At 40.2% G+C, this 14,560-nt stretch overlaps 1 protein-coding gene across 4 annotated transcripts in view; it reads left to right on the top strand.

Moving 5' to 3' along the window:
* Positions 1 to 14,560, top strand: part of cul9 (cullin 9) — a 198,422-nt gene that overhangs the window by 122,455 nt on the left and 61,407 nt on the right. For all 4 annotated transcript variants that reach the window (XM_043687358.2, XM_043687357.2, XM_087984475.1 and 1 more), the window contains 4 exons: positions 1,442 to 1,627; positions 7,358 to 7,482; positions 9,052 to 9,234; positions 13,245 to 13,402. In XM_043687358.2, the coding sequence (XP_043543293.2) occupies positions 1,442 to 1,627; positions 7,358 to 7,482; positions 9,052 to 9,234; positions 13,245 to 13,402 (652 nt within the window). The remainder of the gene's footprint in view (positions 1 to 1,441; positions 1,628 to 7,357; positions 7,483 to 9,051; positions 9,235 to 13,244; positions 13,403 to 14,560) is intronic.

Genomic DNA, 14,560 nt, shown 5'->3' on the forward strand with positions numbered 1-14,560 from the left:
AATTCAGCAGGTATGGCAGTATCTGTGGAGTGAAATCAGAGTTAACATTTTAGATCAGGTAACCTGAATTGTTAACTCTGATTTCTCTCCATCAATGTTGCTAGACCTGCTAAGCTTTTCCATCAGTTTCTGTTTTTGATTTTGATAAACTTCCTCTGCATCCTGTCCAGTGCTATTACATCCCTCCTCTAATCACTCCTCTAGCAGTAACTGAGCCAAGTTTTATGAAGCTTCAAAATTACTTTCCTGCTCTTAAACTCTGTGCTTTGGCTAATAGAGGCAAGTATCTCGCATTCCTCTTCAAGCACATTATTAGGCTACCTTAAGGGACCAGTGGATATGCACAACAAAATCCCTCTGCTTCCCAGGGTCCAATCATTCATCATGTATGGCCTTGTTTAGAGGCATAGAGCACGGAAATGGATCCTTCGATTCAACTAGCCCACGCCGACCATAATCCCAAGCTAAACTAGTCCCACTTGCCTGTGCTTGACCCACATCCGTCCGGATATTTCTTATTCATGTACTAATCCAAATGTCTTTTAAATGTTGTAACTGTATCCACATCCACTACTTCCTCTGGAAGTTCACTCCACACATGAGCCACTCTTTCAAAAAAAAATTGCGCCCCGTGTCTTTTGTGAATCTTTCTCCTGTCACCTTAAAAATATGTCCCCTTGTCTTGAAATCCTCCACCCAAGGAAAAGGACACCTGTCATTCACCTTATCTATGCCCATCATGATTTTATAAACCTCTATAAGGTCACTTCTCAACCTCCTACACTGCAGTGAAAAACTTCCGAGCCTCTCCTTATAATTCAGACCCTCCATTCCTGGCAGCATTCTGACAAATCTCTTCTGAACTCTCTCCAATTTAATAATATCCTTCCTGTAACCGTGCATCCAGAAACTGGGCGCACTACTCCAGGAGAGGCCTCGCCAATGTTCTATGCAGCCTCAACATGGCATCCCACCTTCTTTACTCAAAGGTTTGAGAGGTGAAGGCAAGCGTGCTCAACGCCTTATTAAACACCCTATCTATATGTGAAGGAAGCTTTAAACAATTATGTACCTGAGCTCAGAGGTTCTACAGCACTACCCAAAGCCTAAATTTTAAGTCTTACCTTTGTTTAACAAAAATGCAGTACCTCCCATTTATCCAAATTAAACTCCATCTGTCGCTGTTCAGCCAGTTGACCAAGATTGCTTTGTAATCTTAGATAACCATCTTCACTGTTTGTCCTGCCCAAGTGCGTCACCTCCCACATATCCCAATTCATTTCCAGGTTAGTGGTTTTTCTCCCTCTCCCATTATATGCATTGAATATACTTTGTGACAACATGGTTTTCTGAATGGCAAAACTTTAGCAGAACACTTACCTCTAAGTTGTTGTCTTGTATGTTTGTTTCAAAGTTCTGGTGTCATTTTGTCTTGCTTTAGACAACACTAATCCTAGCCCATTATCCTGGCTGCTGACTGAATATCTGGAGAATTCAGAAGTCTCAAAGCGGGGCAAAGGCAGAACTGCCATCTTTAATTCCAGGGTTCGGCGTCTCTGCCATCTTCTGGTTCATGTAGATACTAGTTGGATGGAAATGGAAGACATAAAGCCAGCCGCTAAACCTGGTAAGGGTACTAATCGTAAATAAAACCCTGTGTATATTATGTATTCATGAGGTTCACTGAACTTGTTGCAAAGTGAAATATGGTGTGAGAAAGAGTAGACTTACACTAATGTCCTTTCTCACTTCTCTTGTGACCCTAAGTGCATCATGTAAATGGATTATTTTGAAGTGCTCTCACTGTGAGCATTCCTTACTATGTTACTCATCCAAGTACCAGCATTGCCCCCACTCTGCAGTACCTCCATTTATTCACTGTCACTGAAGTCAAGTGTGAAATGGAGTTTGTGCCAAAAATACTGCTATCACATTTACCTTGTGGAGCAGAATTTGAATATTTATATTTCTCACTCTTAACAAATTTACCTTGTAAGACACGTCACATTTATATTTTTAGACCAGCAAGTTAAGCTTTCTGGCTCAGAGTATTCTGAAGGAAGCAATGTTACTATGTTGATTAAGGATCATCAAGTGATGGAAGAGGTCACCGACAGATCTGTCAAGGAGCAGATGCTCTGGAATTGCCTGCTTATTACCAGTTTGTATTCTGACGTGGCCAGTTTGTGTAGGTTCAGCTTGAACTTATTGGAGTTTAGAAGAATGAGAGGAGCTCTTATTGAAACAAACCAGATCCTGAGTTGGATGTAAAGTTTTTTTTTCCCCTTTCTTAGAGAGGTTGGACGAAGGACATATTCTCAGAATAAGGAGGAGTCACCCATTTAAGATTGATGAGGGTGATTTTTTTATTCAGATAGTGAATTTGTGGAAATCTTGCCACAACGGATTGTAAAGGTTGGGTTGTTAAGTATAGTTAAGGCTGAGACAGACATTTTTAATCAGTAAAAGGGAATCTAGGTTATGGGGAAAAGGCAGGAAAATGGAATTGAAAATTATCAGATTACCCACGATCCCATGGAATGGCAGAGCAGAGTTGATTGACTGAAGGGCCTACTGCTTCTACGTCTTATGATCCGCATATTTACCCCTCGTTAAGGTTTCTCAAGCTGGTGAATTATTTGCTGTCATATTGTGGAAGGTTGCTATGTGCAAATTGGCTAACCTGTTTCGTTCACACAACAATGATTACTCTGGGAAAGTACTTCATTGGCTTGAAAGTTCTTTGGAATAACCAGTAATCGTCATTAATTTTATTAAAGTTCTATGATTTCTCCACAGTTATTAGTAATTACCATTCTGTACTCATGTAAAAGTCAAAGTTTTTAGACTTTAAGGTTAAATTCATGGGGTTGGCTCTATTACACAGATACTACCTTAGAGGGCTGAAATTCATGCTATAGTCCAAAGTACTATATCATTAACAGAGCCCAATTGATCTCTAAATAAAAAAAATGAATTACAGTAATTACCAGATAAAGACAATAGAAGCAAAAGTGATTCAATAAGTTTGTATTTAAACATGCACAAAGTGAAGTAGAAACGTAATAAGGCTTTAAATCACAATTATATGTTAGATCTTTATTTGGCATGTTTAATTTCATTAAAATCCTGCAAAATCACACTGTTCAACACGTTCGACGCCAACTAAAGCTTCATAATCATCAGGATGAATGATATTGCATAGATCATCTTCATCTTTGCTGTCCAAAGTTAAAAGTAGCACATCCTCTTCTGTGTCATCCGATAGATAATCGTCCTCTGTTTTTGTTCAATGCATTCGAAATTCCATAGTTCTTGAATGATTTGAAAGTAGTGTCAGCTTTTATTTCCTCCCATGAATCAACAATTCATTCACAGATCAGTAGCAGTGATGGAGCTGCCTCCTTTTATGTAGCTTTTTTTCTTCATCTCACACCCAGTTATTCCAGTTCATTCTCATCATGTCCTTAAATGGCTTATTGATGCAAACATCTATTAGTTGCAAAGCACTTGTAAGTCCACCAAGAATTACAGCTACGTTGGTGATCTGTGATCAGATATTATCAACAGATAATATCAATCTGATATTATCAGATATTATCTAAACTGGTCCCAGACGAGTAAACTCTCTTCCTTGCATAGGCCACCAAGTCATAAATTCCAAACTTCCTTTATCCATTTTCTGCATCCATCTGGATGACTGTTCCTTTTGGAAATTTCTCCTTTGGCAAAGCTTTTCTCTTAAAGGCAGCCATTGGTTTTAACTTGGTGCCATCAGCCATACAAGAAAGAACTAAAGTAAACCTACTTTTCTCATGGCTGATGGTTCTCACCATATTTCTTTTTCTCCTTTTTGGTTTACATTCGATTCTGTGTCATGTCGAGAGTAATAGGCATTTTGTCCATGTTCCCAATGCTTATAACTTGTAGTGTTTCTTCTGCTGATTTTTTTATTATAAACTGGTGAAACTTAATATCTTCTAGTTCAGCTGGTAACTTTGAGTCTTAGTCATAGAGATGTACAGCACGGAAATAAACCATTCAGTCCGACTCGTCCATGCCAACCAGATATCCTAACCTATTCTAGTCCCATTTGCCAGCACTTGGCCTTTATTCTTCTAAACCCTTCCTATTCATAAAGTCATCCAGATGTCTTTTAAATGTTGTAATTGTACCAGCCTCCACCACTTCTGCCAGCTTATTCCATACACGTACCACCCTCTGCATGAAAAAGCTGCTCCATAGATCCCTTTTATATCTTTTCCCTCTCACCCTAAACCTATGCCCTCTAGTTCTGGACTCCCCCACCCAGGGAAAAGACGTTGTCTATTTATCCTATCCATGCCCCTCATGATTTCACAACTACTGATAAAGAGGAGACCAGAATTGCACGCAATATTCCAACAGTGGCCTAACCAATGTCCTGTACAGCAACATGACCTCCCAACTCCTATACTCAATGCTCTGACCAATAAAGGAAAGCATACCAAATGCCTCCTTCAATATCCTATCTACGTGCGACTCTACTTTTGAGGAACTATGAACCTGCACTCCAAGGTCTCTTTGTTCAGCAACACTCCCCAGGACCTTACCATTGAGTGTATAAGTCCTGCTCTGATTTGTTTTCCTAAAATGCAACACCTCGCATTTATCTAAATTAAACTCCATCTGCCACTCCTCGGCCCATTGGCCCATCTGGTCAAGATCCCTTTGTAACCTCAGGTAACTTTTGTGCAATCTTAGTTCTCTGCCAAAGGACTAAGTCATGACTTCTCACGAACCTTGTGCATATGCTGCACTTGCCTTTAAAATCCAAAATTCCACCCTCCTTTGATTTGATTCATGCGTGGATTTGGATGCTGTTTTAGACTAACACATTTTCCATTTTGATGATTTTCAAGTACCCACTCAGCAGCTCTTTTGTCCCTGGCTCACTTTTGATTTAGCATTGTCTGAAGTTAGTTTGATATCTTTCTCCAGTCTCTCAAGTTTCTTTGAAACACAAAATTCTCTTCCTGCTGCACAGTTATTTGTCATCTTTTCAACTTCAATAACTTGGGGTTTAAATAAATGCTGCTGTATGCTTTTTGTTTGTTCTGGAGGGCATTTTTTCATAAAATGAAGACATTTCAAAACCTCAACTAGGAATATGACTATTCCATGAGGTTAATGTCACCTGACTCTTTCGCACCAAATTTGTGTGAATTGTACATCAAATCATATAATGGCATGAAAAAAAAATGTCCTTGTAACAGTTACATACAGGATAATAACCATGACTCTCAAATGTTGATCTGTTATCTGTGAAGAACTAGAGTCAAAGTTTACGCAAGATAAATGGAAAATTCCAGGGTTTTTTTTGCCAAGAATAGGGGGTCGAATTTTACTTGAGTAGATGTGGTATTGCAACAGCTGTTTAACTTGCACAAGGTGCAGGAACTGAATGAAATGCATCAAAAGCTATTGAAGGAAATGAGACCATAAATTGCAGAGACTCTGATCATAATTGTTAGTCTTCCTTAGACCCAGAGAGCTGCCAGAGGACTCTGGAGTAAGTCCAGCAATTACAGATCAGTTAGTTTAACTTTGAGGAAATGTCCAGAAACAATAAATCAGGATCGAATTAAAAGTTACTCTTATACATGGGCATGTGTAAATTAAGGAGAGCCAGCATGATTTCTTAAGGGAAAACACTGTTCATGTTGCTTGCTGGAGCTTTTTAAAGAGGTAACACACGGTTGATGAGGGTAATGTTGTTAATGTGGTGTACATGGGGTTCTCAAGTGTTTGTTGCTAACATGAGTAAAGTTAGAGCTCATGGAATAGAAGGGAACGTAGCAACTTGGATATAAAAGATTGATAGGAAATCATTGATAGTTAATGGATATTTTGGGGCTGGGAGGGAGGTTTTTGCTTTTCCTGATGTGCATTAATGACCAAGGCCTTTGTGTACAGGGAGCAGGTGCAAAAATTGCACATGATACAAAACTTGAAAATGTAAACTGATGACAGTGTAGAACCACAGAAAGTCATTGAGTTAGTAGAGTGGGTCAATAGATGGCAGATGAAGTTCAACAAGGAGAATTCGCGAGGTGATTTTTTTTAGAACATGGAGACACAGTATAATATAAAGGGTACCACTCTACACATTGTGTGGTAACAGGACTGGATGTAGAAGTTCATTCAGAATAGCAGGACTGGGAGAGGGAGGAGTTAATGGAACATAAAGTATAAGAGCAAGGAGGTGATGCTAAACATGTAGATGACACCAGTTGTCTCAACTGGAGCATTGTTCCAATTCTCTGCTCCCTACTTCAGGAAACAAGTTATGTGAATGTGATGTGTAAGAAACAAGAGGATTCAGGATGTTTCCCTTTGAAAGGCGAAAGCTAAGAGTTTGAATATTACTTTTCAAAATAGAGAGTCTGGACAAAGTAGATGGGGAGAATCTGTTCCCACTCTTAAATGGATTAAGAATGAGAGGGCACAGATTTAACATAAATTGCAATAGAAGCAAATAGGATGTGTAACTGTTTCACACAACAAGGAAGGGTCTGAAATATATTGGTTGCAAGTGTGGTGCAGCTAGCTTTAATTAAGCTTTTCAAGAGAGTATTGGTTGATTATTTGATTAGAATCAATGTTTAGTGTTATAGGGAGGCATATAAGATTATTAAAGGATTGGACACTCTAGAGGCAGGAAACATGTTTCCGCTGATGGGTGAGTGCTGAACCAGAGGACACAGCTTAAAAATGCGGGGTAGATCATTTAGGACAGAGATGAGGAGAAACTTCTTCATCCAGAGAGTGGTGGCTGTGTGGAATGCTCTGCCCCAGAGGGCAGTGGAGGCCCAGTCTCTGGATTCATTTAAGAAAGAGTTGGATAGAGCTATCAAGGATAGTGGAATCAAGGATTATGGAGATAAGGTAGGAACAGGATACTGATTAAGGATGATCAGCCATGATCATATTGAATCTCGAAGGGCAGAATGGCCTACTCCTGCACCTATTGTCTTAAGTGGTGATGCTCATTTGGAGAGCTGGTGTAGACTTGACAGGTTGAATTGTCACCTCTTCACTAACTATTCTGAGATTCTGGCCCTGTTACTGATTGCTAATCAACAGACATTCGGATTTTAAGATGTGATGAATTGGCTCAATTGCTGTTTACTGGTTGCTACATATGACAGAGTGCACAAACTCTGGTTGTGATTAAAAGGGCTGTGCTATATGGGATTGAATATTATTCTCAACGTGGAGGTGGTCTTTGTTGCCTTGAAGTTGTTTAGTGCATTCGTTCGAAAGTGGAATTTGAAAATGAGGAATGGAAGTCATACATGTTGTGTTTGCTTTACAGATGGCAAAAACAAATCAAAAGACAGCAGTAGCAGCAGCTCTGGATCTGTGAAAGGGCAGATGGTGAGCAAGCCCAGCAGCATATCTGGAATAGCACAGTGTTGGCATGGAATCGTACAGCAACAGGCAAGTGCAGGGATAAGGAATTTCCTCAGCTTGTGGAATTCTGACTTTCAGGTCATGCAGTTTCCTGTTTTAATGTGCTGCTTTTCATCTGCCGGGCCTCGGGTGCCCTTCCTCCTTTTAATCCATTGCCAATTCCGACTTGCTTTTTTACTCTCCCTGTGTTCGGGAGATGAGGAGGCCAAACCTGCTGTAGCTGCTGATCTCCTTCTACCTGCGAGAGCCCTTCTACAGTGGATTGTGGTCCTGATGGGTGACTGAAGATGGAGTGAGTGGAAAAGAAGCAAATGGGAATGGAGTTGTGTGAAGAGACGGCATGAGTGGAAGTATATGGTTGGGTGTGGCTGAGAGGCTTTGATGGAAGGGGTGTGGGTGTATGTGTCGGGGGTGAGAACATAGTTGTGTGTGGGGTTGGGGCAGATTGATTACATTGTGGACTGGATTGCATACTTTGTCATACATGTCGTTTGAGTATATGAAATAATAACCTGTTACAAAGTAATTAAAACACAGCTTTTCATGTTTGTGTTGATATGATATACAAACTTTAATAGTAGCACCCTGCTACGTGTTACTGTGCTGAGGTAACTCAGGAAACTTTACTTCTGTTATAAACTAAAACTTAATGCAAGGTAGTGACATTATGGTATGTTATGATCCTTGCTTCCCAGTCAATACATAGACTCTGGTCTCTTGCTTCTGATTGGGGTCAGCAGGCTCTTCAGACATCAGTTTCACGCTCGGTGTATACTGTGGTTACTGAAAGCTGATGTTTGTTAACATTTTTTCACACCACAACCCAGGGCATGATGGGATGATGTAATTTAATTAATTGACATTGAGGCAGTGTTCCTTTCTAATTGGTTTAAGATTGGATCAGTCTTCATTTGGTTCTGCTTCTTGTCATTTGAATTATTCTAAAGTGCCGTGAGTATTTGTACACAGCAGATCTGTCAACAGCAATGAGATAATGAGTGTTAGTTATTGGAGGATTGTTGGTGAATCACCAGGAGAACTGTGCTGTTTGAACAAAGGGCCTGTACTTGTTACTATCCACCCAAAGTCCTGGAGTAGATGTAGCTTTAGTTTCATGTTTTCTTAGGATATTTCTGATACTGTATTGCAGTGCTCGCCCAGATCATATGCAGAATCCTACCATGGGGCATTATTCATGAGGACAGTCATCCCTTTACTCCATGTTAACATTGAACATTGGAATCATAATGTGCAAGCAGTTTGATCACTTTAGCATTACTGTACCCCACCACACTGAGGACAGGATGAACGTGTTGGTTGATTATTTGTATATTCAAAAGTAAGATTTGAAACACTTAACCAATAACATACGGAATGGTTCATTTCATGGAGTGTTGCTAGAATTTGTGTAATATTAGTGGAAGAGTTAATACTTGAGTTCTCAGTTGCAGAAATTTACTTAGTTTTACTCATTGGCCCCACATCTAAGTATTTAGCTTAGACATTGAGCCTCAGATGCAGTAATTTTAAAACATTGCAAAAATAATGTAAAACTGACCATGGTAGTGTTATCATTTGTTCTGACTGTACTTTCAGGTAAAACGATTCCTGGATGGAGCATGGAATTCTCCTGATTTTGTCAAACGTTACAGGGACATGTACCTGAAGTTGAAGAATGCCATGGAGGAACTGTTTGGCCAGCAAACGGCCTTTGTATTAGCAATGCGCAAGGGCTTCTCAGCAGCTCTGCTTCAGCTATCCCACCTCACTGCCATGCATGTAAGTGAAAATATGACCAGCTGACCTCACTGAACAACTCCAGCTACAGTCTGCCTATCTTGTATTGCCTGAGGCCATGTGATATTCAAACTCTGGGTACAAGCAGAATCAAAGAAAGTAAGAAATAGCAGATCCTGGTCTGTTCTCAAAAATCATAAAACTTAACTCCACTTTCCAGCAAACTCTTGATTCTCTTGTCAATCAAATTCTGTCTAATTTGGTAGTGAATCTATTCCATCTCCCAGGCTCCAATGCTCTTTTTGACAGAGAATCCACAGACACAATAAATTTCTCCTCCTCTTCCCCTGTTTTGAAACCATGCCCCCCTATGTTCCATACTATAAGGGCTTCCTCTCAGCATTATCCCCTCAGAATCTTGTTTCTTCTCATTCTTGTAATGTCCAATGTACATAGGCACAACTAGCTGAACCTTTCTGCATAAGACAATCTGTTCACCTCATGAATCACTGGTTAAACGAATTCAATGGCAAATGTGTCTTTAAGTAAGACAAAAAGAAAACTATCAACAGCATGTGTTGATTCACCAACACCCTGTGCAGTTGTAGTAAACTTTCTAACAGTTGTATTCCATTCTTGCAGTAAAATCTAACATTCCATTTGCCTTCCTCATCAGACTGTATCAGCTTGCGAACATCTTACATTTCATCGATGAGGATACCCAAGTTCCTCTGCACCACAACATTAAGTTATCTCTCCCCATTTAAATAAAATATTATGTTTCTATTTCTATTAAAGGAAAGTCACATTGCTGATGGTATACTTCATCTGTCTGATTTTAATCTATTCATTTCACCTGTCTCTAGCCCTTTGCACTTCTTGTATCCTCCTCCCTACTTGCTTTTCCATCTCTCTTTTTATTGTCCGCAAATTTGACTGCAGTACACTTGGTCCCTTTATTTAGGTCATTAATATAGTTTGTGAATATTTGAGGCTTCATCCTTGTGCCAATAGTCTTATGGATTTAACTACAGCAAATGGACTGCAGTGTTTCAAGAAGGCAGCTCACCTCCACCTTCTCAATGACAGTTAAATTTGGATAATTAATGTCTCACCAGTGATTCCCACGTGCTGTGAATGAATAAATACAGCCTTACGTTGGTGCTATCCTGAAAATGACTCATTTATTTTTGGATTGTTTCCTGTTTGTGAAACAATTTTTGTATTGGCCGATGCTGTAACCACAAAGTCATCAACTTTACCCTTTTCTACAATTTTTTATACGGCATCTTATGACTTAAACTACCCCACCAATAGCATTTTTCTTTTCTATTTCATTAATGCCCCCCCCCCCCCCCCCCCGAATCCTACTACTTTGAGACGATTATTTCTCACCCTGATACTTTTCTCATCCCCTGTTAGAAGAGCTGTCCCTCTCCTTTGCTATTTTTCTGTCTTTTCCAAATATGTTCCATTCACTTTCCAAGTCTGTCTTCCATCCATAAGACTCAAGACAAGAGTGTTATGGGATACTCCCCACTCTCCCAGATGACTGCAGGAACACCAAAGAAGCTCAACAGCATTCAGGACTTGATTGGCACCCTATTTCACAATCGTGAAACAGACTCAGTCCTCGCATCTTTCTTACACTGCTCCAATTTTCTCATATGCAGAAATTACTACTTTCCTGGTTCTGCTTTTATAATTTAGTCCTTTTTATGCTCAAGCGTTCTAAGAAGAACCTTTCTTTGTCCAAGCTATATCGTTGGTATTCATTGGACCACAAGAACAGGATCATTCCCTTCCACTCAATGTTGTACTCCACATAAGGAGATGCCTTGAACCATACAACCATAGGAAATAGAAACAGAAGTAGATGGTTCAGCCCCTTCAAGCCGGTCGTGGCTGATCAGGCATCCCTTACTTCCACTTTCCTGCCCTTTCCCTTTCACCCTTAATCCCCCTACTGATGAAGAATCCAGCATTTAACCTGAAATATACACAAGGGCTCTGCCTTTACAGCTTTCTTTGGCAAGAAGTTTCAAAGACATTCAACTCTGAGAAAACAATTCCTCCTCATCTCTGCCTTCAATTGATGTCCCTTTGTTCTGAGACAGTGCCTTCTGATCCTAGACACACTCATGAAGGGACACATCCTCTCAGCATTTACCCTGTCAAGCCCCTTAAGAATCCTTTATTGTTGACTGAGATTAGCTCTTATTCTTCTGAACTCCAATGGGTACCATCCCGACCTGTTTAGCCTTTGCACACGAGACAATTCCTCTATTCCAGGGATCATCCGAGTGAATTTTCTCTGAACTGCCTCCAATGAAATTTTACCTTATTTTCAGCTAGGGGACCAAAGCAGCGCTCAGACTTGCAGATGTGCTCTCGCCAGCACCATACACACTTGAAGTAAGACTTCCCCACTCTAAATCAGCAACCCCCTTGAAATAAGGTCCAATATTCCATTAACTTTCTTGATTACCTGCTACTCTTGTATGCCAACCTTCTGTGTTTTATGCGCACAGGTGTTGCAGCTTTCCAGCAGTTTTACTCCATTCTTTTGTTCTCCCTTCCAAAATGACCAACTTTGCATTTTCCCACATTATACACCTTTTGCCAACTTGTTGGCCAATTAAATAACTTATCAGTTCCTCAGTCTCCCTGACTATATGGTATCCTACTGAAGCATTCACATTCTCCCCTTGTGTTGTCAGGATTAGTGTGGTCAGTCCTACCAACAGCTGCTGACCAGTTTAAAAAATGAAAGGTTTGATTTATTCATTTGTTCCCACATAGAATGTCATTTGTCATGTTTGAGTTATTTGGATGCAGTGTCAGATGTGGAAAGCTGATTGGAGGGTTTAAAACATGGAGCTTTCGCATAGCTGGCCGTGGGTTTTGGAGATTGGGTGTCTGGATGACATGTTCAAGAACTCTGAAGAGAAGATGGATTTTGGAGATGGGGGATTATTTTCTAAGAACTAAGGGGTCAAGGTTTGATTATTGAGAGTACAATGTCCATCGAGTCTGAAGACAAAGACCATCGATCATGTCAACAAACACAGGCATTGGGAGGGGATGTTGGGTAATCAGCAGTTCAGTGGTGGTAGATCTTAGCAAGAGTATTGGGGACTTTTAGAGGGAGGTTGACTGAATGGGCTAGTGGGAGGGAGGAAACTGATCAGATTGTCTCAAACTTGGTGGCGAAAGTGTCCTTACACATGTTGAAGTTGAGGATGATGGAAGAAAGGTATTGACAGGGTCATATGCAGTTGTGAAAAGTAGACAGGTTTGTTGCTGGGGTGTGAGAGGAGGTGTGATGTTGGGTTGGTTGTCTTTACATTTCGAGATGATCCTGCAGTAAGGCCTGAATGCAGATGGACGCAGTGAAGAAATGTGGTCTAATTTAAAATACAGGAATTACTGAATTGTGATTACTGGAGATGGGGGGTGGTCAATGGTGGAAGAAAATAATGCCTTTGTACAGCCATGTCACAAGTAGAAATTCTAATTTATAATTCCAATCTAAATATAGTTAAGAATTTCCAATTTGTAGAAGAAAATGTTTTTGGAGATAGTGGTAGTTTGCAAGGTGACCGTCCTTGATGGTTGACCAGCCTTTTGGAGGAAGGAATTGATGGCACTTTTCAAAGAGGCGGAGAGCAACAACATTACATAAGGAAAGGGGTCCATCCCCAATGTTAGATATTTGGCCAAGAGATTAGTTGATTGAGAATTCATTGTTAAAAATCATACAAACCACCTGAAGGAGCAGCACTCCGAAAGCTAGTATTTTCAAATAAACCTGATGGATTATAACTTGGTGTTGGGTGAGTTTTAACTTTGTCCACCTCAGTCCAACACTGGTGCCTTTCATTATTGAGAATTCATTGAGAATTGTGGTCAGGACAGTGTGTCAGACAGAAGGTGGTCTGGAAGAGAACATTAGGAAAAATGGCGATGAAGGTAGGAAGGGCACATGAGTGTGTTTTGTTATTGAAAACCTTGTCGTAATGGAATGAGTTAAATATACCCCTGTCCTTCAGGTCAGTGAACGGTTTGCTCAGTACATTGATCAACGTATCCAAGAAAGCGAAATGAGCACAAGTAAAGTGGAAACACTAAACCAGCTGCAGCAATTCCTGGAGCCGATGCTGTTCCTCTCTGGACTTGAGCTCGCTAACATGTTTGAACATTTCTACAGGTAAAGAGAATGTTTACATAAATGGTGATAAAGAGGATGGTAATATCTTAGCTATTGGTTCAAGTTCCTAATGGTTTGATAAGTCCTGATTTCAGAGCTCCATTTGTAATCCCTGAGAAAAATCAGCCACAAGCAGCAATACCAAGGTGACAACCAATTTTCTATTAAGTAGCAATGAAGAACAATGGTTATCTCCAAAATGAGAGCACAGCCACTTTCTAGGGCGTTTAGCAGGGCTGCTGCTACTATTGAGAGGAAATGGTGCTAATCCAGAAGTGCAGGCTAACATTCTGGAGACGGTCAGAAGATGCACAACACCGGGTTATAGTTCAACAGGAGGAGACTTCACTTGATGAAGGAGCAGCGCTTTGAAAGCTTGTGATTTCATAGATCTTTTGAATATAACTTGGTGTTGTGTGACTTCTGGCTTTGTCCATCCCAGTCCAACACTGGCACTTTCACATCCATGTCCTGGAGAGATGGCTTCAAATCCTATGAAAGCAGCTGGTGGAATTTGAAATCAGTTAATAAAGTCTGGAATATAAAACTATAATCAACTGTATTTTTAAACTGCACTTTGGTTTACTAATACGATTTAGGGAAGGAAACCTGCCATCCTTAGCTGGTCAGTTCTTCATGTGACTTGAGACATCGTAATGTCATTGATTCTTAACAAACCAGTTGGTTGAAAAAAAATTAAGGAATGGCAGCAAATGCTGGCATTGTCAGAACTGCCCACCTCCTATGAATCAATAATGCGCCCAACACACACCCCCAACCCACAAACACACACACATTAAAAAACACACAAAAAATTCGGGGGGTCATGATTGATTAGAAGCTCATCTGGAGCGCTGTCTTGAACACAGTGATTGCCAGAGTAAATTTGAGCTTAAATATTTTGTCTCAGCATGAATCAGAAGTGTGATGGAATACTTTCCAATGGTTAGATGAATGTAGCTCCATTAATACTGAAGATGCAGTACCCCCTCCCTACCTGATTGTTGTAAGACCATACGAAGTAGCAACAGGAGTAAGACATTTGGCCCCCGTCAACCTGCTCCACCATTCAATAGAATTATGGCTTCAAGAAAGCAGCTCATCATCACTTTACTTCTCTCTAGTTGTAATCAGCAGCAAGTTATGAATGGAAATATC

The sequence above is a fragment of the Chiloscyllium plagiosum genome, unplaced genomic scaffold (genome assembly GCF_037043375.1).
Source record: "Chiloscyllium plagiosum isolate Xiang-an unplaced genomic scaffold, Cpla_swu_hap1 HiC_scaffold_3, whole genome shotgun sequence".
NCBI classification, from domain to species: Eukaryota; Metazoa; Chordata; class Chondrichthyes; order Orectolobiformes; family Hemiscylliidae; genus Chiloscyllium; species Chiloscyllium plagiosum.